This window comes from Denticeps clupeoides, chromosome 9 (genome assembly GCF_900700375.1).
Source record: "Denticeps clupeoides chromosome 9, fDenClu1.1, whole genome shotgun sequence".
In the NCBI taxonomy this organism is placed as follows: domain Eukaryota; kingdom Metazoa; phylum Chordata; class Actinopteri; order Clupeiformes; family Denticipitidae; genus Denticeps; species Denticeps clupeoides.
The window spans coordinates 19,069,958-19,094,629 of NC_041715.1; the positions used below are offsets into that span (position 1 = coordinate 19,069,958).

Consider the following 24,672-nt stretch of genomic DNA (forward strand, 5'->3'; position numbering starts at 1 on the left):
AGGTAGAACCAGTGGCAGATTTATGGATGTTCAATGTAGATTCACCGAATTGTCCTGAATAGAAGTCGAGCCCATTTTTCAAGAAAACACATACAAAATGTCACATTTGTCATCTACCATTATTGTATTTTTTTTTTCCATACTTGTAAGATAGTCAGGTCAAAATAGTATTTGTTTGTTAGTCATATTTTTATGGTATTGGAAAAAAATGCAATAATGGTATAGATGTAAAAAAAAACAAAACAAGGTACAATCCAGATCCTGAATTTTGAAGCGAAGTGTGGATTCCGAGGCAGTGGAGAGAATGGCGCCTATGCCCTAATGGCCAGAACTAACGAGTGGACGCTGACGTCCAGCACTCGCTCAGGCCTGCGGGGACGAGATGCCTGCCCAACGCCGCTATTGCCTTCATTCCTGACTAGTAATTGTCTGCCCCCCCCATGCCATTTCATCCCCTCTACTCTCGCTCTTTATCCCTCAACCGTCTCTCCTTTCTTCTGCTCTCACCCGCGTCCTCTCCTTCTTTGCAGCACGTCCCGTCTCACTAATGTGTCATTTATTTGTGGAGTGCCACTCAGGGAGTCCGCCTCCGGCTGGCCGGCTGCGGGTCGCCCGCCCACGCAGCCCGCACAGAAGGCACCGGCGGCCGCGCTGCACGGGTGCTGTTGATGAGGCGCGGCCACTTTTGACATTCTGAAGGAGATGTCACGTCACGCGACCACTCATACGACCAGACGGTGGCGGCTAATTCCGACATACTTGAGGGTAAAAAGGGATGGATTGTAACCGGCGGGGTCCTCCTGATCTTATTGCCACTGTAAATATAAATGCTGGGGTATCCAGGATACGGCTGACAGGCCGAGTTAATTGGAGACGGGGTTTATGGCGGGAAGGGCGGCGGCCGGCGTGGGTGGTGTCAGCGGTGTGGGTGTCTGGCTCCTCAGCTGGGCAGGTGATGCTCGGCGCCGCCTACAAGGAAGAGCCTGTGTTGCCATGTAAACAGCTTTTCACGCACTCACTCAGGCTGCTAGGTGGGCTGGTGGGGGGGGGTGTTAATAATTAATGAGCGAATTAAAATCAGCGTGTTATCTTCTGGAAACTTTGTGGCGCTGCGGTGGTCTTTGTTATGAAACATGCTTTTAGCATTTACCAAGGCGCTCCGACCTGTCATCCTCCATCTCGCTCACGCCGCGAGAAGAGGAGGGGTGCAGGGGCAGAGAGGGAGGGGGGAGGAGAGCAGGAGGAGGCGGGGGGGCTCGTCCTGCCTCTCCTCTTAAAGAAGGGGGGGCTCACCATCAGCCTCGCAGTCGGCAAGCAGCAGCGGGAGACGCTCTCATCTGCTGCGGACCTGTCTCTCTGTGTCCAGGTGATCACACCTTTCCGGCGGCTCATCCTGTGCGCTGAAAACAGGAAGGAAATGGAGGACTGGATCAGCTCGTTAAAATCGGTCCAATCTCGGGAGCATTACGAGGTAAGACCACCACACGCCGGCTATATTTATCATTCTGTCTGTCTGTGGTTCTCTTGTGTTCCTCACTTGTTTCAGCTCGTCCCCGTTTCCCTTCAAACCCCCTCATGGGGGACGTATAAATACGCGTCCACCACATCCCTAATAGCTTTCTTTGTCCCTGGAGAAATATGAAGTGTTCTCTTGTGTGACATTGTAATCAGCGACAGCCTAATTAGCATGCTTCAGATGCATGCATTCTGAGTTTTTATGGATGGGCGCATTCTTGGATCATCTATAGATTAGTTCACATGTTTGTTTTTATGTTTATTAAATCACCACTGCAATTAAAATGACTCATTTTTAATTGTTGTACATTGTGTGTGTGTGTATATATATGTTTGTATATATGGAGTATGTGTAATATACTGGTAATATTTTCCATCTTCTTTATAACCTTAAAATGCCTAGAGTTATAAATATTTAAAACCTAAGTATAAGATGCAGCTGGTTTTGAAGCAGTGTCTTTATTCTGTGTGCGATCGTCTTAACTGGGGCAAAAAAAAAACTGGTTACATAAGATAAGTCTCCCCATCCCCTGCAATACCACACCCCATCGGTCCTGCACATTCCCCCCCAAAACAAGGACGGGCTGGGTTCTCTACTCGGCTCGTGACCGACCGATGGGCCATTAACAAGAGTGTTTTCTGCCCGAAGCTTGGTCCCCAGGGGCACCTGGTTGCTCAGTCGGCCCTTGCGGTCCCTTGTTCTGCTGTGACGGGGACAAGCCGCTGTGTGGCAGGAGTCTCTCCCTCCTCTCGTCTCTTGCATGCATTTGTCCTGTGGAATGCATCCATTAGCTACTGTAATAGTGCTTCTTTTTTTAGGGGCTCCGAAGTCTTACCCTGGTGCTGCCAATTTGTCTTAACTTCTCCTTTGCTAGACGGCACAGTTTAATGTGGAACATTTCTCAGGGATGCACAACTGGTATGCCTGCTCCCACGCCCGTCCCACCTTCTGCAACGTCTGCCGGGACAGCCTCTCGGGGGTCACCTCCCACGGCCTCTCTTGTGAAGGTAGGAAGTTTAATTATGGGCGAGGCGATTTGCAATTTCTGTAATTTTAAAAATCAGAATGTGGTGTGTGTGTGTGTGTGTGTGTGTGTGTGTGTGTGTGAACACGCATTATGTATTCCAGAGGACAGGACAGCTGAAAGAATATGCTCGCAGGTTAACACGCTCACCCTAAAAATAAAAGGTTCGGTATCAGGCTGTATGCGTGCTAATGGCTGGAAATCATGTGGAAAGATAGCTCTAATTACCAACAGAGATGTGCAGATGGTGCTTGTTATGGTGCGGCTATCATTGGCCCTCGCACCCGGGACGTTAAAATAGAAACATGTGAAGACATATTGTGAAAAAAAAAGTCTATCAGAATCAAGCTTTTTTTTAACCACCTTGCTTCAAAAACAACTCATGACCTCGCTCACATCCTGGTATTGATATGCAGGGACGCATCAAGAAGTTAATTAGAAAATCCCACTTACCGTGGGACGATTCAACGCCTGGAAACTTCACACACTCCTTTTGAAGACTAGCATCCGTTCATTTGGTTAAATTCAGAATGAGATCCGCAACGACTCATTTTTAGCAGTGTGCCTAGAGTGCCTAGCGACATATGTTCTGAATAGATTTCACCCGGACAGAAATGGACTTATGCTGTCCATCTCTGAACGCAAACATAGTTCATATGTATAAAATATGACTTTCCGTTAACAGCAAATGAGCTAACAGCAATTTAAACACATGCATTAGAAACTCGAATCTATTGCAGATGTTTCTATGTGCAAAACTGCAATTTACAGGTTGATTTTCTCAAATACAGGGCATGCCATGTCTGGTGCCACGTCTGGTTCTAATTCAGTGTCCCTGTTAGTAGTTTAACGAACGAACCCGAAAACGACATTAAGCTGATTGATCAGAGGTTTGTGTTTGGTGCCACATAAGGTGTTTGGAACGGTGCTAAATCCTGAGCTGCCGTGTAACAAGGTGCTCACCAGTGGGTGATGTGTCGCACGAAAAGAGAGCCTTCTAGATGGAACTCAATTCCAACTTCCCGCTGATGCATAATGGTGTGGTGAGAGCTGTCACCGTGACTCCCCACAATCATCAGAACGTCTCACTTGGACTGGCCAATCGCGGCACGGCTCAGGCGGAAGGGCTTCCCGCGGAATCATGATCAGCATTGTAATAATAAAATCAGTGTAATGCGCCAGAACGTGCGCCGTAGCATGCAGATTTAATTGGATTTGGGCCTTTAGCGTGACACAGGGTCATGCATACTGACCAAAACTCTCCCTCGCCCTTCTCAACACACGAGTTTCTTATTCCCTGACAGGTGACGACAGTAGACAGACCCATCGATTGCGCTGTTTGCATTCGGACAGACCTGACAGTGCAGTTTGTCAGTGCGTGAGTGGATGAAGCGGGTAAAAAGTGCCTCTGATTATGTGACAAAGCGGCCATTGCTGAGTAGGTGGGCGCACGATCAATCAGCCACTTAATTCTCATTCAGGACCCGTCCAGATGAACATTGCTAATCTGATTAAAGCTGCAATGCAATTTACTGGAGGAAATCAACCAAGAACCGCTGGCCATTAGTTTATTGGACCTTGCTCGCTGGTGTGGGTGGCAGGGCAGGGCATGGCCGTGTGGGTGTGTGATGTGGGTGTGTGTGTGTGTGTGTGTGTGTGTTTGCAAAAGCACTCGGTTGAGACTTAATTACCAAAAGATTGTGTTTCAATTATGCAGGTTGTGCATTATTGGTGTGCAATGACATACAGATCTGGCTTTTCTAACTTTTCTTTTCTAAAAATGAGATACGTGACATAATGAAACAACATCATGTAATCTCGGGTTTTCTTTTTTTATTGTTTTGTTGCAGTGTGTAAATTTAAAGCCCATAAAAGGTGTGCCGTCAGGGCCACGAATAACTGCAAGTGGACAACACTGGCCTCCATTGGAAAAGACATAATTGAGGATGAGGATGGGGTAAGTCAACAGCGAGGACTCTCTTGTACACACAGTGCTGTAATTACTGGCAGGAAAAATAAAGAGGAGGCAAGGAATGAGTGATTAAATGGAGAAATGAGGGGTGGGCAACACAGGTCAACAAGCGACACGTTTTGTGTTAAAGTTTTTAACACTCTGTCTCTCTTTTTTTATTGTGACAGGTTGCAATGCCACATCAGTGGCTAGAAGGCAATTTGCCCGTTAGCGCCAAGTGTGCGGTGTGCGACAAGACGTGTGGCAGTGTCCTCCGCCTGCAGGACTGGCGTTGTCTGTGGTGTAAGGCCATGGTAAGACCATGCATGAACATGATCAAAAAATGATCACGGGCGATTCTTCATGTAGGCTGACATGACAGACCACTTCAATTCACGTGTTCATTGCTTGTATGTGTGTGTATAGGTTCACACGGCATGTATGGATCTGTACCCACGGAAGTGTCCCCTCGGCCAGTGCAAAGTGTCCATCATCCCACCCACTGCACTCAACAGCATTGACTCAGACGGTACGTTCAGCTTTACGGCTTTGAATTTGCGAGGATGGAAACGTAAAGCTCTTTTTCTCGGTTGGCTGAAGTAGAACTGTTGATGTTGTATTACTGATTTCTGGTGGACATTATACAAAAGATGAAACCACTATGGGTGGAGGGTGGTAGTGACCTAGTGGGTAACACACTGTGAACCAGAAGACCCAGGTTTAAATCCCACTTACTACCATTGTGTCCCTGAGCAAGACCCTGAGTGTCTCCAGGGGGACTGTCCCTGTAACTACTGATTGTAAGGTGCTCTGAATAAGAGTGTTTGATAAAACCACACCGACCTGAACTGACCAATCAGAGATGAGGGGATCTTATAACATGCTTCACCTGCTTTTGAATCCTGTAAATGGTCGTCGCGAAGTCTCCACATTTCGTTGTTTATTGGAAAACAGTTGAAAAGTTCATACAACGTTCGTGCCTCATTGTGCCATTGAGGTAATTCTCTCATGCACAATAATCAGCCCTGTAGCTCCAACTAAAGCTGAAGTATGAAGCTGCACACCGCAATTCTTATTCAGGTCTGTTAGTTGACCTGTTGAATAATCACAGTGCTCAGGTTCAGGTGCCTCATTTGGTTTGCAGATCTACTCTGAGAAGAGGAGCTTTCGTACTTCCATTAGACCTTTGACCTTTTCGCCTGTGGTGTATTTGTATAGCAGGAAGAAGGTGGGTGTGTATTTGATCATAACACGGTGATAAACGCCCAGTGACAGCGTGCTGTCACACTGCTGTCGCCCAGATCTCATGCTCGGTGATTCGCACCCCCGAAGACCCCACTGCCCCCGCAGCGAGTAAACATAACAGCCGACTGGCGTGCCATGTGCTTGGAAAATTTCGGGAGCAGGGCAAACAGGAGCATTCTTTACACCCCCGCAACACTGGGCTCGATGTGGACTTCAAACAGGCTTCAAAGGCTATTGTTTACCATGCACAGCTGTGCATGCATCTACGGCGCTGGGGGCACCGTCAAGGAAATAGCTTTTTTAATTTTTTTTTTTATTGTCAACTATGTACTGTACATACCCAAATAAGGGGGCCACTCAATGCTGCCACACGCAAATAAGGGAGCAATGTACTTTTTCATGAGGTGAACAGAGAGTACTAGTTCAGGTGTGGTTCACAGCATTTTTGGGTGCTTTGATGATTTAAATTGTGTGATTAATTTGTTCATTTTGTGCCAGTATATAATCAGAATCCCAATTTATGTGAGCAAGCACATACAAGGAATTTAGTTCAGGTCTTGTTTTACCCTCCAGAGCGCCCACCTCAGCGGCCTTGTAGGGGACATCCTCTATTGATCCGGGTTCTGGCCTCACTAGAGACTTTTGAACCTTTTTGTTTTTAATTAGAGGCGCTGAGCTGCAGAAGTTAAGATTGGCTCTACACAGAGAGGAAAGCAGCGGAAATCAATGAGTCTGAGTTTTCACCGGATTGCATTATGGGAGCCTGTGATTGGGGTGGTGTTGGATTGCAGTAATTGTTGTTGGTCATTAAGGGCCCCTGTGAGAGTCAGAGAGAGGATGGGAGATGTGTAGGGTTTTTTTTTTTTCACCAAAATTTTATTAATCCTAAATGTATTGGAAATCTGTCCAGGAAAATGAGATCCAAGATGAACTGTTACCTGGTGTTAATGAATCATTGTAAAAATAACCATTTTGCAAGGTTCAAAGTTATGTTATTTTCATTTCCAGCTATTGTACGTGTACAAAGTGTGATGAGACAACGTTTCTCTCTGGCCCCAGTACAACAGTGGTAACACTGAACATCACAAAAACATCACAAGGTCCAAAGTGCAATAAGAAAAAGCAGCATATGACACAGAAAAGTTCAAAAACAGATTGATGCAATACATTAAAATAATCAGACAGCATGGCAGTAACACAGATGAACTGTGAAGGGATGTAAACCCTAATGGCTGATGTGCAACTGTATGTGTATGTAACTGTTCCTATAACAAGTTGAGTTTGAATAAGATTAGGGTTGGTTTGAGTTTTAGGGATGGTAAAAATCATGCACGAGGAGAGAAGGAAGAATGTAAAAAAAAAAAAACAATGGAGAAAAGCACAGCATCTGAACAAGCCCACCTTCTCCCTTCTCCCTCGCCGCTTGTAGTGCACGTGCCGGCAGGGTTCCCCCTCCTCTGAGGCTGCCGGCCGCCTCTGGCACGTGCCGCTGCGCCGTGACTCCCTCTGCCTGAGACAAAGTGAGAGGAACAGAGGGGGTGGGGCGGGCGGTACAGAAGTCTGAGAGACTGTCATCACCCACCCACCCACCCACCCAAGCAAGGGAACAGGGCTTCTCTGTGATCCACGGCCCCCTGCCAGCTATGCATGCAATCATGGGGTACAAGCAGTAAATATGAGAAAACATGTTCCTTCTTCAATTTCCCTTCCTTAACATGGCATTTTAAAAAATAGAATGTTTTTTACCATGTTATGAACAGTCTGTAGTTGGTAAATCTGCTTGCATTGAAAGCCAATAACTCAAATTGGTAGTTTAATAATAAAAAAATTGCCTCTATTTCACTTTACTTTTATTCATTTAATTATTATTATCCTTTGTTTTTGTCATTTATAATCATTAATAGTTTAGTTCATTTCAAGTGAGTGAGCAGTACAACATAATGGCACGTAAATAGATCATGATTGTAGCTTCTCAATACATGAAACTTGACAACGCGCAACACGCCGCATCACACTTTCATTTTTATCCAGAGCCCCGTGGCAGACTCAGCTTGCAGTTTTGGACATATGAAAATATGGGCAGATGAAGGAAGGCAGAAAAGCAAGTCAAATGCTGAAGCATGAAGATAAGGTTCTTAAAAAGAAACAGCAAATAATTTGAAAGCTTGGTGTGTCTTAACCGTGAATTGTGAGCTCAAACCACTCAGAGGGACCATTTGTCCTTAATTGTCCTTCCCGTCGGAGAGTGGTTGCTTTCAAAGAATACCAGGGGGCCACATAGCGAGGAAGCTCCATTTGTTGATGTTGTCAGTCAGTGTAGAAGTGGCCTGCACAGGGCCCCAGAAGGCCGGTAAGAGCTGCGGTAAATCCTCCGAAGAAAGATGGAATAAATGATCCTGCTATAGGAAAATCTACAATAACATCCTGCAGGTCTCCCTCGCTTCTGCCGAGCTTCATTTACACATCTAGCGTGCAAATGGACCTGATGGCAGACAAGCAGGAATATTCCTTCCGGGGCTAAGACCATCACACCGCACGTCGGATGTGTTTTCTGCACTCCATTTTCCCTTTATTTGATTTGGAGCTCAAGTGTGTTCATCATTCATAAAAAAAAAAAAAAAAAAAATCCAGGATAAGAACAAGACATTTACACTATGGATCAATTGCAAATAGCAATTTGGTAGTGAATCTTTATTAGAGTCTGAGGAAGGCAGAAGAGAGAGTGAATGGCAGCGGCTCACTGAAATACTGAAACTGTCATCTATTGAATGGGAATCATTGTTGGAGACGCCTACACCTCTCATTCAAGATTGAGCACCAACCACTGGGAACCCCGTATGCTGTTAATTATAGTGTTTCACACTCAAATACACAATGGGCCTGATAAGCCCATTGTCAATTGTCCAATAGTTTTTCATGTGCTACTTGAGATGCGGTTGCAGTACATAATCCGTAAGAAAGAAAATGGCTGCATTATCACATCAGTCATCATCTATGATTGTCATAAGCAACATCTAAGTTGAAGCTGGTGTTCAAATAGTGGACTCAAGCATCAAAATCAAACATGCTACTAAAAGAATTTCTGATAATTTGCCATTTTAGGAAACACAACTCTTTTGTACTTATCGCAAATCTCAAAAAGTTGTAGGTATATGCAGTTCTGGTATATACGTACTTGTACGTACATAGGAAACTAATGGGAACACTATGAGTTGATTCTAATGTATACATTTTCTACTGCCCCCTTGTGGTCTCCAGAACATATAATTCTGGATTTTATTAAATTGAAGGCCAACTCTCAAATTTCTTATACAGACACACACACACTCTCTATGAATAGTTGAATACTTTTGAAGACGGTCTATGCAGTTTCTGTGCATTAATCATCTGGCGAAGCTGACACATGAAGGCTTAAACACTGTGAGCCAGTTGCTTGCAGCCTGATGCCTGAACACATCAGTGGGTGTGAGCAGCACATGCTGGGTGCACGTGAACCTTCTTCTGCACTCAGGCACTTTGCTGCTTCTCTCAGTTTTAATGAGGAAGAAAGCTCGGCTGCATTCCTCACACTAATGACTTATTTTTTGCGCCAATAATTACCACAAGCATTGCCTGCTGGCCTAGCGAGAAAGACCATGCAAATGAAATTCACAGCCCCACTGCCCACCCAAGTAACCTTTGAAGATATTCGTATTGACTATTGGCTGAGTCTCAGTGATTTTCATACATGTTCGTTCTCGGAATGTTTAATTCAGTATGTGTGATGTGTATTAAACAGTGTGGCTGCAAATCTTTAATGCATGGCCACACAAAATGTCACATTAGCATGTCTCTGCATTTTTCCCCTTTTTCCCAGAAGCAGTTGAGCTGTACAATCTCATGTTGCTCACATTATCAGCCGTACAGAATAGCATTAGAATATCATTATGTTAATGCTGAAACAACACAAGCTTAGTGTAGCATTACCGATTATTGATCTAGTCCGAATACATATGGCAATACTAATATGGCTAATGTTTGTTTAAATGAAATTTTGGGATTCTTCTGTAAAACACACATTGAGTAAAATTAACAATTGCCAAGACTAGCTTAAATCTGCACCAATATCTTAGATAGATAGATAGATAGATAGATAGATAGATAGATACACAAAGACATATCGCATACACATACATACATAACTACAAGGGAAGGCATTTCTCTTCCTATTTGGATCATAAGGGATTTTTTTGTGTGAACAATTCTTCAGTCACTTTCCCTTCCACAGTGTCCCCTTATTCACCGGCAGTGGAAAGTTCAAACTTTTTCACTCACACGTCTTTTTTTCTTTTCTATTTTGGACAGGCTTTTGGAAAGCCACATGTCCTCCATCCTGTGCCAGTCCACTCCTGGTCTTTGTCAACTCTAAGAGTGGCGACAACCAGGGAGTGAAGTTCCTGCGACGCTTCAAGCAGCTACTGAACCCGGCCCAGGTGTTTGATCTAATAAATGGGGGACCTCATCTAGGGTACGTTTTTGGTCTTTATTTATATGACTCTCTCCCGGATGGCGATGTTGATGATTAGGCATTACCTCATTATAAAAGAAGTAAAGTTGTGCATGGGTTTTTTATATACTCTGTGTTTTGTTGTATTGTAGCCTGCGCTTGTTCCAGAAGTTTGACAACTTCCGAATCCTGGTATGTGGTGGCGATGGCAGCGTGGGATGGGTCCTGTCTGAAATTGACAAGCTCAGTCTTCACAAACAGGTTATTATTATTATTATTATTATTATTGCTGTTGTTGTTTTATTTTTCACTTCTTTAATATCACATTGTTTTTCAGATTAATAAAATGACACATAGTTAAATAAATGAAGTGAAGCTTGAAGTGAATAAATGTTACATATAAGCCATAATTTGTCATTGCTCCCTAATAACTTGATTATTATTTATTCCACGCCAAAAAATCATATCGTCGTATATGTGCAGAGGTGTCAGGACTGTGGCCGCTCTGTACATTACTGCCAGCTTGTGTGAATCAGTGAGAATGGGTAGTCTGACTCCTTCCACCTCCTCCGCAGTGCCAGCTGGGCGTGTTGCCTCTGGGGACGGGCAACGACCTCGCGCGCGTCCTGGGCTGGGGGCCGTCATGTGACGATGACACGCAGCTACCACAGATCCTGGAGAAGCTCGAGCGGGCGAGCACCAAGATGCTTGACAGGTACACAGTTAGGCTAATTAAAATGTTTTTATAACATATTCATATAGTGCAGAATAGAACATTTCTTTAGAATTTGGGATCAATGGAAATGGAAAATAATATTGGTAACAGTATCATGTGTGTGTGTGGATGCACTTTGGCTGCTGTGTGGAATGGCTGCAGCATTTGACAGCTGCTTTCTGCTGTCTGTAGGTGGAGTATAATGACGTATGAGATCAAAATACCTCCCAAGCACAGCTGCCCCGCCACCCCTGAGGAGGCAGAGGACCAGGTACTGGTGTCAGAGCACACCACACACACACACAAACACACACACACACACACGCACGCAGACAAAGAAGAGAGAGACACATTGTAACAGAGCTAAGGTCTTTTACCTGCATAAACACTCTGATGAGCCATATAATGGTTTATTGTTTTTATAGCTCTTGCATCATCAGCGTGCAGTGTTCCTGTTTAATAATCATTTGGTTAGTTTGTGATGTGAACCAGCCAGATAGGAAGGGACTGGGGGAAGTTTTAAATGGTTTCTGGTTGCTGGGGAAGGGTTGGATATAAGAATTTACCAAAATGGCTTTGGTGCAAAGGTAACGATGGGAAAAGATTAATTTATTAATATATGTATTTAAATGTATGTACTTTTATTACTCAATGTTTGTGAATATAATTGAACAGTTATCTGTTGCATAAATGGTATGGTCTTTTTTCTGTCTGGTGTTCACCACGCTTTTTTCAATACTGATGGATTCACTGTCAACTCCGACCTGTTCCCTCAGTTTCAGATTTCCACATATGAGGATTCAGTCGCTGCTCATCTCACAAAGATTCTGAACTCAGACCAGCACTCTGTGGTCATCTCCTCTGCAAAGTGAGTCTAAAAAAAATGTAAAAATAAAAAATCTCACAACTGAGATCTTTTACTCATCTCTCTTCATTCATTTCGACCCATTCTCAGGATTCTTTGTGAAACAGTGAAAGATTTTGTGGCCAAAGTGGGGAAGTCGTATGAGAAAAGCACAGAGAGTACTGATGAGGCAGAAAACATGGCTCTCAAGGTGCATTTGCTTACCTTTTTCTTCAAAAAATGGTTCTATGGTTCTATTTTGTAAAGTGTTGTAGCTGATTTTAGCTGATTCAGCTCCCTTTATCCTCTTCCTCTCTCCAGTGTGCGGTCCTGAATGAAAAGCTAGACTCACTCCTGCAGACCCTCAACACAGAGGTGCAGGCCATAGGTCCCCTGTCCCTCACCCCGCCCCCGATCGTGGAAGAAGAGCTGGAGGAGGAAGAGCCAGAGGAAGAGGAGGACCTGAGTGACGCCTCCCTCACGGAGCTGAAGGAGAAGATGGAGGAGAACATGACGGAGAAGGGCTCCCCGCACAAGCTCTTTCAGCCACGGGAGCAGCTCATGCTGCGTGCCAACAGCCTGAAGAAGGCCATCCGGCAGATTATTGAGCAGGCGGAGAAAAGTGAGATGCTCCAGAGCTTTTCCTGTTTTTATTCTGGACAGTCAGTACTGTGCAAATGTCTTGACCTGCCCGTCATTTCTTCATAATTTGCCATCGTAAAGCAGGGGAAACAGGGAAAAGCACACAAGAAAATTACTGAAGGACAGGGGTGGGATTTTTGAAGTTCTAAATTTTGAAAAGTGCCATGATATCCCTCATGAAATAACCAAATATTGACTGAAAAGCTCGTATTCTACAATGTATTTATATGTATACTTTCCATAAATCACTGTCCCCGTTTCATTTTCCTATGAAATTGGGGTGGCTCAAGACTATTGCACTATACTCTATATTGAACATAATTATTGTCATTGAAGCAAGAAGAAACAAATCTAAGGAATAGATTTTAAAAACACTGAAATCAAATTTAATTAAATTAAGATATTTCATTTAAATTAAGCCACAGGTGTTTTGATGTCAATAAAGTATTGTTAATGCAAGCTTATATAATGTAATATAATTATCATGTGAAATGTTCAAATTATGAAATCAACAGCTGTCTACAATATTCGGAGCCCGGTTCCACAAAGTTGTAGAATAAAAACTATTCCTGCATTCATAAAGAGAAATGAGGTCTATGTTAAATGTAATTGACGAACAGATGAAAATGTCAAAGATCCCACCCAGACCTAGTTAGTACAGATTCAACAAGATATGGGGTAATATATTAGTGTCGACCTTCAGTAGCCAGGTGTGGCGTAGTGTGGGTCGCAGGGCATTTACGTGTGTAGAAATCTGCCATCACTCAGCTGCCAGCCGCTGTGTTTTCAGCAGTGTGTGCACAAGTCCTGCACGTCATGTAAAGCAGGTCTTGTGAGGACTGTTTAGGGCTTAATGTGGTTGTATTCACATTTTCAGCTCTCCGCTGTGCAGCATGCCATCTTGTCCTGATCACAAAACAAGATCAAGCATTCCATGTTCATTTACGGTAGCTGAGACAGTTTACCAAATTAGGGGAAATTACCACCAACTGAGGAAATTGCATCTTTATATACAGTTGCTTCCCAACTAATAGTAATAGGGCTATAATCAAACAAATTGAATTTGCTGACCATTGGCCTGATTTGATTGATATTGATCTGGGTGCTGATTATATTCCAAATACAATTATGATAGGTATAAATAATGTGATGAAGCACTGAACAGCTTGAGAATACAAATGCGTTCATCTGTTTCTCTATAGTGGTGGATGAGCAGAATGCACACACCGAAGAGCAGGAGCTTCAGTCCCCGACCGAGTTAAAAAAGGACAGCGAGGACGAGAATAAAGACAACGAAAAGGATGAGGACACCAAGGAGCTGGAGGTTTTGCCCTGTAAGTCTGAGTGTCTGATGCTGCCCCCTGCTGCCGTTTATTGTCATTGCAGCGATCTCACTGTTTTTTTTACTGGCTGCTGTTTTGTCCACGTGGCTGAGAAATGCAGAAAACTTTTTTTTTGTCATGGGATACCATTGATGGTGGTTTTGATTCAATTCTAGTGTACTTTGCTAGGATATTTTTTCATTTTATGCCAATTCATATATCACAAGTTTTGTGTGTGTACACTGATTATATTTGAATAAACTGACAACATAAACATCATAATTCAACACAAACATGAACACAGCCTGAGCATGATAAGAACAGTTTGTCCCAAAGGACACCTGTGATGTATTTGTTTAGAGTCATTGTGCTCAGGACAGTGGCACTTCCTGTTTGTTCAGTTCCCTGCTTCCTGCTTAGACCACCTGGAGGGGAATGAAAAGAAAGGAGTTTTTTCAGTTGCCTGGGCTGCTCCTCTCACGGATAGATGCTCAGTTATCTTTTGACATCTCTTTGTACCAATATGCAACTACACTGTTAAATAATTTGTCTTATAGTATAAAATATTATTTCACATGTTCATATACATACATAACATATACAGTAAGTTATATACATGCAACTTCTTTGAGGAGGGTGTCTTTCCAGTCCTTCCACTCTGCACACACTACACAACTCTCGATGGAACCTACCTCGCCAAGGGGCAGTGGTGGCCTAGCGGTTAAGGAAGTGCCCCCCGTAATCAGAAGGTTGCCGGTTCGAATCCCGATCCGCTAAGGTGCCACTGAGCAAAGCAGTTGTATCACATGTGACAATCGCTTCACTTTCTTTTCAACATCATGCTCTATTGCATGGGTACAAGAGAACTCACGGCCTGCGGGCCACATCCCGCAAGATCACTTTATATAGACGTATTATTATGGTCTGGCGATATAAAGCACTCATAACACATAAACTACAGATCCCATAATGCAGCGCTTCAGTTGCCTTGATGAACACGATCTTTACACTGCAGCTGAATCTGTACAGGAGCAGTTTCCACATCAACGGCTAATGGGTTGTGAAGCAGCTCGAAATTCTTTTTTCGTGCTGCATACTCACCAAAGTGCCACGAGAACTCAGTGTGTAGAGTGCTCTGTTTATGAGGAAAGTGTGCACTGCATTATGGGATATGTAGTTTGTGTGTTATCAGCGCTTCATATTGCCGGGCCATAATAATAGATCTATATTAAATAATCTTGCGGGATGTGGCCCGACCATGTTTGACAGCCATGTTCTGCTGAATAGATCATGTTCCGTATTGTATGTCACTGCTGATCATTGACTTCACTTGCCTTTCCTGTGCAGTGAGATCTCCGTGCTCCCCTACTGAAAGGCGTGTGAGTCGCAGCACTCAGGCCTGTGGTTCCTTTTCCATCACCCCCTTCACCACCAGCAAGGAGAACCTCCCTGTCCTCAACACTCGCATCATTTGTCCAGGTATGAGCATCACAGTGGCAACTCCACACTTCAGATACATGTTGGGCAGCTTTATACTTCCACAGATTTCTGCATTAACATCATATCATTATTTATAGGCATGCACTGATACCACTTTTTTTGAGTGTGCCTTTTAATCATCATTAAATATTAGGATTTAATGATACCTAATAATGAGTCCTCTTGTATTCACACCCTTGTTTTAGCAATACGTGAATACAAAATTATGCAATATCATAATGTTCCAAAAACAGAATCTTTAACAGTTTGAACATTTAATTGTGAACAGGGTGAACATTGTTTCACAATTAACATTGTGAACATAAAATTTTAACATGTAATTCAATGCTAACTTACACCTGATTGCCTCTGTATCTGTTATGAGTGACATATGTGACAGTTTAATGTTTTTCTGCAGTAACTAGTTAAAAAAGTAAAAAAATGTGGTACCGTTGTCAGTGCATGCCTAATTTTGTTTGTCCATAAATAAATAAATAAATAAATTAATTACGCACCTATGGGTCTTTCATGCTTTACGTTTTTTTCAGCAAAAATGAAGACACAGGACTATGTAGTAACACACGTGAGGTTATGTAATATACAACAACAACAACAACAAAAAAGCAAACAAGGCAAAAAGTTGAACAAATAAAAAATCAGGGAGCTTTTGCTGTGATTGCAGCACTTCACACTCTTGGGATGGTCCTAAAGGTCTGTGCTGAACACATTTGTCCATGTGGGTGATGAGGCGCAAACGCTCATATTGAAAATGGTGATGCTTTAATGAACAAAAAGAAACATGGTGATGGCCAAATCACAGAATACAACCGAATCCAAAAAAGCATAGGGGCAACATTAACAAATAAAATTATATGTATGAATCTAACATATATCAGCTGTGGGTGATTAGGACCCAGCACCCATGTGTACAGGTGGCACCTGACTAGGCCACGACCGCTTGGGCGTCGCATCTTTTTTTCATTCATTCATGTTAATGTCATGAAGTGGCTTTTGATGACAATACTGAACAAGCAACCATGAAGGTAAAAGGAGGTGACTCTGAAAAAACAGATTCATCAAACATACTTTACTTTGTCCTCATACAAAAATACTAAATATGTTTCTGGATACAAAATGTCTCCATCATAACCGCCACAGACGGGCAGTGTAGTTCTAGTCATATTTACTCATAATTTAGCAAACAAATCTATGTTACCAGATGAAATTATGATGCAGAACAACACAAGAAAATATTTTTTATTATTATAAGCAGTATAATTTCCATCACATTGGTGTGAAAATCACTTTGCATTGACTTGTTCTGTTCCAAAACCTTGTTCTCTGGTTCGGTCTTCTCGCTTCAGGATTGCGGGCAGGCCTTGCAGCTTCTATAGCCGGAAGCTCCATCATCAGTAAGATGCTCCTCGCCAACATCGATCCATTTGGTGCCACACCCTTCATTGACCCAGACCTGGATTCTCTGTGAGAGCCTTTAACCTCGCAACCACACAGTTAGATTCTACAGCGAGTTTTTTTTGCAGTATGACCTTTCTCACACACAGGGAGGGGTATCTGGAGAAGTGCGTTATGAACAACTACTTCGGAATTGGTTTAGATGCCAAGATTTCACTGGAATTTAACAACAAGCGAGAGGAGCACCCTGAAAAGTGCAGGTGGGTTTTCTACGTCCGGGTTTCAAATTTCATCTGAGTACAGTGGATTTCTGAAGATCACCTCCCATTTTCCTGAAGGAGTCGCACTAAGAACATGATGTGGTATGGAGTTCTGGGTACCAAGGAGCTTCTGCAGAGGACCTATAAAAACCTGGAGCAGAAAGTGCAGCTTGAGGTGAATATGATTTCGGCCTGGAACTTAATTTGCTTTAGGCTTTTTGGAATAACAGTTGATGAGTTTATTGGTCCCTTTATTCCTGCTTATCCCCAGTGCGATGGACAGTACATCCCTCTCCCAAGTCTCCAGGGCATCGCTGTGCTGAACATCCCCAGCTATGCTGGCGGAACCAACTTCTGGGGTGGAACTAAAGAGGACGATGTGAGTGGAAATTTGTGTTGATGATCTCTCCTACTGGTAGTGAGTAAAGGAACTTTTTTATTTCATTTTGAAAAAAGGTGTTTTAAAAAAAATCTTTTTTACTTGCCAGTGTGATGAGTATAAGGGGGAAGCTGAACTACCCAAACTGTCTCATGAGTGTTTAACTATCATGAGTACATAGTTAAATAAAATGGCTTCCTCAACACCTATTCTAAAAATCTTCCTTGATTTAACAATTCAGAACCACCCAATCTAGCAACAGTGAGAGGTTAATCCAGTTCACATGTGTCAGTTCACATGTGTCAATGTGACACAGGCTTTTTGTGTGAATGGGCAGGTGGCTTCCCATGGCCTTTATTTTAGCTGCTAGCTGCAGAATGAAGCCGCTTGTGGAGCTTTTTCGTTCACCTTCCTCGTTCCCCCGAATGAGGTTACCTCTGGTCACTCACTGTTCACTTCACTGTGCCATTACATAATGCTGGGACGCCTGTGATCTCGCAGAGGACATCTTGTGGACTTTGGCCAAAAATGTCTATGTGGAGTTCACAGTCTATTTCTGAAACGGAGGAGCTCCTGCACAGCAGCGCTTGAGAATTTAAGGGGTGGAAACATGTTACTGTAGCAAATCTAAATGTTATTAGAGTGGAATATAATTATAGTGGAAAATTATACAAATGCTTTATCCAAGACACTTGTTGAATACTACATCCAATGGATGAGATAACCAGTTGAATAAAACTGAACAGGAACTGAACACATGGCATGAAAAATGTTGGTCATCTGGGAATTTTCCAAAATAGTGTTAAAATCTCAAATTTTGAGCGAAAAACAGAGAATGTGCTCCCTCTAGTGGTAAATGTACCACTGCAGATGTGAGTTCAGGCCTGTTCTGTTCTGTCTAATGCTGCACATTTTTAAAGCGCTCTTGCTTGTGGATTGTCTTCCCCCCCTTTTTTTTCATAGATTTTTTGTGCTCCGTCGTTTGATGACAAGATCTTGGAAGTTGTGGCCGTGTTTGGGAGCATGCAAATGGCCGTGTCCCGGGTCATCAAGCTCCAGCATCATCGCATTGCACAGGTGATTACAGTCCCTTATGAAAGCCCTGCTTGCTGTCATTGTCCTCATGAGGAACACATACAACTCTGTGTCACTCCGAGTTAATGTCAATAATCCTGCATAAGATTGCAATCAAATGAATCTGATTGTATGAAAATAAAGAACACGAAAGCAAAAAAGCATAATATTTAGTTACTGATGGCCACACTGACACCAATACAAAGCTGAAATGCATCCAGTCTGACTGTAATGTGCTGCCTGCCACAGTGCCGCTCCGTGAAGATCACCATCCTGGGAGATGAAGGGGTGCCCATTCAGGTGGATGGGGAGGCCTGGATCCAGCCTCCCGGCGTCATCAAGATCCAACACAAAAACAGGGCCCAGATGCTGACCAGGGACAGGGTGAGTGTTTGTGTAAAGCGGAAGGGACATCAGAAGGTCCCCATTCAGTTTTCACACAGTTTATTTGCATGTGGCCTGCTCCTGGTCTCATTTTAAAAGCACAGTCCCTATAAATGTGAGCTTGCATTTGTGAACAGGCCTTCGAGAACACGCTGAAGTCATGGGAGGACAAGCTGAAGTACGATAAACCTCCGCTGCGGCCCCACCTCTACCCGCAACAGTCGGTGGACCTGGCCACCGAGGAAGAAGCCACCCTCATCCAGATGTGCGCCCGTGCTGCAGAAGAGCTCATCACTCGGTGAGACAGCACCCCAATCACACTTTTAAATGTCAAGGAAAGACGAGGAAGGGATCAGACCCAAGTCTACTTCACACATGTACACGACAGATGCAACACAAGGACAGATTGTCACGGTCACGTAAAAACAAAAAAAAAAACAGGGGTAACTTCGCCTCAAATAAGAAAGAAGTTTAGGATTTTTTCAGCATTCCTTACATGCCTTTACATCCCTGTCAGTCCCTGTGCTGGGTTAGAGACACAGCGGTCCAGTGGAAATGAATTTGTAGAGATTCTAACGCTCCCCCTCTTGCACCCAGGATATGTGAAGCTGCCAAGACGAACGGCCTCCTAGAGCAAGAACTGGCCCACGCTGTCAACGCCGCGTCTCACGCCATCAACAAAACACACCCCAAGTTCCCAGAGGTGAGACAGTCACCATAAAATCAAGTCATAAAATTTGGGGCAGCGGTGGCCTAGCGGCTAAGGAAGCGGACCCTAATCAGAAGGTTGCTGGTTCAAACCCCGAGCCGACAAGGTGCCACTGGGCAAGGTACTGTCCCCACACTCTGTCACCCACAAGGCCCGAGCACCTTTCATCTGCAGCTCACTAATGGTGATGGTTAAATGCAGAGGACACATTTCATTGTGTCACCATGTGCTGTGCTTCAAAGCCTCCAACAGAAGCGTGATAATTGGGTGCTTGTGTCCCTCAGAGCCTGACCAGGAACACAGCCATTGAGGTAGCCAGTACCGTGAAGGCCCTTCACAACGAGACAGAGTCACTGCTGGTGGGACGAGTGTCACTGGTGAGGCTCCCATGCAATTTCCACTGTTTTCTTAGTGAGCGACTATGTACATGTGACCATAGAGAAAATAGAATTATTGTGTTAGTCCGACTGAAACTGGACTTTTAAACCTCAATGTGTTACATTTACAGCATTTATCAGACGCCCTCATCCAGAGCGACTTGCGCAGGGACAGAATGGTAGCATTCTCAAACTGGCATTCTAGTTTGAGTCTAGTCTAGTTTGAGTCCAGTTGAGTCAACTAGACTCAAACTAGACTAGAAGCGTTAGGATTCGTTTTTTTTATGAAACCATAACCACAGGGGATAACGTGGTTCACAGTTGCAAAAACAGAAAAGCTTACAGCACATACAGAGCATTCATCTTAAAGTCTGTTTCCGACCAATGCGCGTACACTGGGAGAAGGATGGTAGTCGAATTTAATGTCCAGTGTGCGCTACAAGTGTAGCCCTGCTGAAATATGCATGGAAATGCAGCAACCGTGCACCCGGAGGGAGCTTTTTACATCATTTTCCCGCATTAGCATGTATCTGCGCAATGGATGGAATCATGTGTGCTCTGTAGTGTCCCCAGTAATTTGGGGTGCATGTCCTGTTGCTCTGATGACCTTTGCAGCAGCTGGATCCTCCGCATGAGGAGCTGCTCTCCAGCGCCCTACAGAGCGTGGAGGTGGAACTGGGCAAGCTCGCGGAAATGCCGTGGCTCTACCACGTCCTGCAGCCCAATGACGACGAGGTCAGTGTACATTCGGAGCTCGTTGTGTCGTCATGGACAGCTGACGTGAAGTAGTGCACTTTGGCTTGTTGTTGCCCGAGTCCCTGACCCATGACTTGTGGCTCCGTGTCCTTCAGGACCCCTCGCTGGAATACGGGAAGAGGAGCAGCCGCAGCAGCATGTTCCGCATAGTGCCAAAGTTCAAGAAGGAGAAGGCGCCCAAGAAGTCCAGTCCGCAATCAGGTACGCCAGCGTGTATGCGTGGAGGCGAGTGTGTGTGCGCTAATACGAGTGCAAACACACCCACACACAGGACGAGGAATGATTAACATGGACTGCAGCCAGGTCTTCAGGCTTCTGGGTGTGATGCATTAACGGTGTGCACTCACTGTGTCGGAACGACCCGAATGGAAACACGCGTTAACCGGCGAGGGGTGACCTACGACCCCATGACTCTGAAACCACAGGCGGTTTGTTGGACAGCAACTGAACGAGTTTTTTTCATCCTTGGCTCAGAGTGTGTCAGGCGTTGGGCAGCCTCTCCACAGCCCTGGTGGAATCTGTCCCCAATTTTACAGGCCACACCTCCCACCCACCCCAGAGTCCTCGTGTCATGTGACGTCCTCTGGTCCTCAGTAAAAACCCTGCCATCCGTAAGCGTCCCTGCACTTCCTCTGTCCATGATGTCGTCGTGTGGTCCAGAAATGAGTCTCTGTCCTGGCACAAGGCAAATCCCGCCTTAGGGATTTCTAGAACGGTCTCCATCATCTCCATCATCCCAACATGTGTCTTGGTCTCAATTTATTTTGACTTGACAGAGGAAACAGTCTCATTGTTTGGATGGGTTTTGGGTCGGATGTCAGGGTTTGGGTGGGGCAGGATGGGTGGGCGGCACCGTAGGGACGGACTCAGGCATGAGTGGCACAGGATTCAGCCTCCCTTCTCCTCCTATCTGCTGTCTTGGCTCTGAATGGATGATGGATGCCCCACTGTTTTAACCTGCATGCCCAGATCCTCTGGAAACTGCCCGTGACCAGAGCCCTCTACCAATCGAACCTTCTTTAACCCTCTCTTTGCCAGCTGCTGCCGCCACTTCTCTGTCCTTCTCAGTGTTCAATTTTTTCCTTTCTTCTTTATGTGTATGTGATTTTTTTTTCTTTTTTCTTATTTATCTTTGGCCTGATCCTCTTTGCTTGTGTCATGCGTCTGAGGGGGCTGGAAACTGAAGGGGGCTTCTCGCTCTTGACTTGTGTAGTTCAGAGGTGGGGCACGGAGGAGGTGGCCGCCTGGCTGGAGCAGCTCAGCTTGGGGGAGTACAAAGACACCTTCGTCCGCCATGACATCCGCGGCTCTGAGCTCCTTCACCTGGAGAGGAGAGACCTCAAGGTATATCCAACAAAATGCTTTGTGCCTCACTATGTCCCTCAGATACACCAAAAAAATCTCTCACTCTCTCTCTCTCTCGCTCCCTCTTTCTGTCTGACCCCTGTCTGCTACTGTGTGCTGCACCGCTCTGCTTGGCTTCCTCTGTGCAAGTGTTGTTTTGGAACCTCTGAGCCTTACATTATGTACCTACTAACCTCCTGTGGCCCCTATGGTACCACCTGTGCACAAGTGGCGGGTTTATTTTTCCAAGAAATCGGGGGACAGATGCGAGAGAGACAAGGAAGATAGAGAAATGCACACAAAGCATGTTGTGAGGCACGTCTGTAAAGTAGATAGACATTACAGATAAGGGATTGAGTGTTTAGGCACCAGAACTGTATTCATGCTGTATATGGGTGCAGTGTATTCATATGTTTGAGTGTGTGTGTGTGTGTGTGTGTGTGTGTGTGTGTGTGTGTGTGGGTAACCCTGCCTTGGATGTCACTTGATGTCATACTCCATTTTTTACAGCTTACAGCTACATAATTGTCAAAATACAGTATTCACAACTGTGTAATGCACCAACATTGAAATTTTATATATATAAATTTGAAAATATTTATCTAGTGGCTTTCAGGTATAATGTGTTTTGACAATATCCCCATACGTGCCAGCACTTGTTCAGTTTTCACCATTTAATCCAGCCTGACCGAACCAACTGGACAGAGTTGTGCCCCCACCCTCATGCACCCAAGTGGTCAGAGTTTTGATTAAATTGACAAATGATCAGTTGTAGAGAGACACACACCTTGCACTGTGCCTGATTGTAATGAGACTTACTTAATCATAGTAATCATTGAACTGACACTTACTTAATCATAGTAAGTGTCATGATTTAGACATTTCCCATCACAAGTAATGTTTAACCCCCCCAATTAATAGAAACAATTCAGCAAATAAAGCAAGGCTTGTTTAGAAATGTCCTTGTTTTGATGTTTGAAATTCAGTTTTAATTAGAAATGAACAAGAAATTGACATTATATAATCAAACCCATATCTGCTAGTCTGTGGAAGGTCAGTTTTATTTCTCTTTTTAATCATTGCTCTTTCAGCCGTATTAAGATAGGAGAAGCGATTGATAATTGGCCTCTCTACATTTATAGCTACAGGTATTCTGTTCATCCAGCTTCCAGCTGTTATTTTAAAAACAAGGAGATTTCTAAAGGGCAATACACTTTTGAATGATACTGTAAGTATACACACACACACAAGCAGGTTCATATAATTTTAGATGCAAATCATTGTAAAATGAAGGTGTTTTATGATCGTTCTGTGACTGTGTGAAATTAACTTTCTCCTTAAGGATTTTTCCCGACATTTATTGAGGGGGAAAAGATGGCCTTAATTTGTGCGGGAACATGAAGCAGCAACTATCAAATGATAGTTACACTCCAAGTCTTCTTTTTTTTTTTCCCCCTCCCTGCAGGATCTGGGGATATCGAAGGTGGGTCATATGAAGAGAATTCTCCAGGGAACTAAAGATCTGGCCAAAAGTTCCCTGGTGGACCTGTGAGCAGGATGGAGGCCGCAGGAGAGCTCCGGCAGCGGCCCGAGTGGAAATGCCGAGCTACTGTCTTTGGTTGAGCTTGGTCAGCTGGGATTGCTTTCCCTCCTTGTTCAGTGGTCAGCAGTAGCGTGTCTTTGTCTTTGCAAGAATAGAGGTGCCAAAATGTGAAGCGGGTTTCCGCAAAGGTCTTTTGGAGAAAGTTGTAGTTGTTTTTTACACCCTGCAGTCATGGCACAATCCGGTATGCAACTTTTTGTCGTTTCAAAAAGGCAATGCCTGCTCACAAAAAAAAAGGGGGGGGGGGGGATGAAGTAGCAAAACAGGACTTCCATAAATGTTCACTGTGGGGTTTTGTGACAATTGCTCATTAACTCTCTGCCTTGTGGTCGATGGTGGCAGGAGGAAAGGGGCTGGGATGTGTCAGCATTACTCTGCATTCGACGGCACTGTTTACATGGGACGGGGGGGTTAAAGGTGAAAGAGTTACAGCCTAGGCAAGGTCGAGAGAGGTAAAAACACACAGCATGGTATGCTTGCTTCAGTTGGATATCTATTTTACTGCATGATATAGCGTCCTGGTTTCTATGTACAAAAATAACACTTGAACAAGTTTTATATGAATTTAGTATGAAGTCATTTGTTACTACTGAGGCATCCCTTTGGTCGATATCTTTTCTAATTTCTCTATTCGTCTGCATGGTTCTTTGTTAGAGTCCATCTGACGTGCCATATGAATTGTATGATGTGCTTTATTGGTCAAATCTGGTGATTAAAACCAAGTTTAGTATTTCAGTTTTTTGGTTACAGTGAGATCATTACCAAAGTGAATGTTTCAGATGTAGCCAACATTCCTTATCAAAACCATTTTAATTGAGTGTTTTAGAAAGAACCTTAAAGGAATAAAATTGTTAATGGTATTGTTAATTCCTTAGAAATTAGGTAAATATAAATATTAATGATCATGGTGTAGGTAGTACTATATGATATGGGGTCAGGGTTGAACCACTTAATGGTTCCCACAGTTTTTCTGTGACTTGGCCAAAGGGAATTTCACTGCTTGCGATTCCGCACCACCCTCCAATCCTCTGGTCGTTAATTTATAAGAACGTTATAGCTAAAACAAGATATAGATATTCATCCAGGTAGAAGAGCGATGTTGCAGGAGGAATACATTATTTCTACATAGGACAGCCATTTTTCTTTAAA

General features: G+C 43.9%; 1 protein-coding gene across 8 annotated transcripts in view; it reads left to right on the top strand.

Moving 5' to 3' along the window:
* dgkh (diacylglycerol kinase, eta) overlaps positions 1-24,412 on the top strand; it is a 43,857-nt gene extending 19,445 nt beyond the window's left edge. For 4 of the 8 annotated variants that reach the window (XM_028990947.1, XM_028990944.1, XM_028990946.1 and 1 more), the window contains 27 exons: positions 1,367-1,471; positions 2,391-2,523; positions 4,391-4,497; positions 4,680-4,805; positions 4,918-5,020; positions 10,081-10,243; positions 10,375-10,483; positions 10,798-10,937; positions 11,130-11,208; positions 11,714-11,805; positions 11,893-11,992; positions 12,103-12,403; positions 13,626-13,757; positions 15,093-15,224; positions 16,589-16,706; positions 16,787-16,897; positions 16,976-17,072; positions 17,169-17,276; positions 18,240-18,353; positions 18,600-18,734; positions 18,872-19,032; positions 19,332-19,437; positions 19,728-19,820; positions 20,436-20,555; positions 20,672-20,777; positions 21,790-21,920; positions 23,386-24,412. In XM_028990947.1, the coding sequence (XP_028846780.1) occupies positions 1,367-1,471; positions 2,391-2,523; positions 4,391-4,497; positions 4,680-4,805; positions 4,918-5,020; positions 10,081-10,243; positions 10,375-10,483; positions 10,798-10,937; positions 11,130-11,208; positions 11,714-11,805; positions 11,893-11,992; positions 12,103-12,403; positions 13,626-13,757; positions 15,093-15,224; positions 16,589-16,706; positions 16,787-16,897; positions 16,976-17,072; positions 17,169-17,276; positions 18,240-18,353; positions 18,600-18,734; positions 18,872-19,032; positions 19,332-19,437; positions 19,728-19,820; positions 20,436-20,555; positions 20,672-20,777; positions 21,790-21,920; positions 23,386-23,472 (3,309 nt within the window). In that variant the 3' untranslated portion in view covers positions 23,473-24,412. Of the gene's footprint in view, positions 1-631; positions 766-1,366; positions 1,472-2,390; positions 2,524-4,390; positions 4,498-4,679; positions 4,806-4,917; positions 5,021-10,080; positions 10,244-10,374; positions 10,484-10,797; positions 10,938-11,129; positions 11,209-11,713; positions 11,806-11,892; positions 11,993-12,102; positions 12,404-13,625; positions 13,758-15,092; positions 15,225-16,588; positions 16,707-16,786; positions 16,898-16,975; positions 17,073-17,168; positions 17,277-18,239; positions 18,354-18,599; positions 18,735-18,871; positions 19,033-19,331; positions 19,438-19,727; positions 19,821-20,435; positions 20,556-20,671; positions 20,778-21,789; positions 21,921-23,385 lie in introns of those variants that run through there. The other 4 variants (XM_028990945.1, XM_028990951.1, XM_028990948.1 and 1 more) reach the window with 3 other exon arrangements.
* The last annotated feature ends 260 nt before the right edge of the window (positions 24,413-24,672 follow it).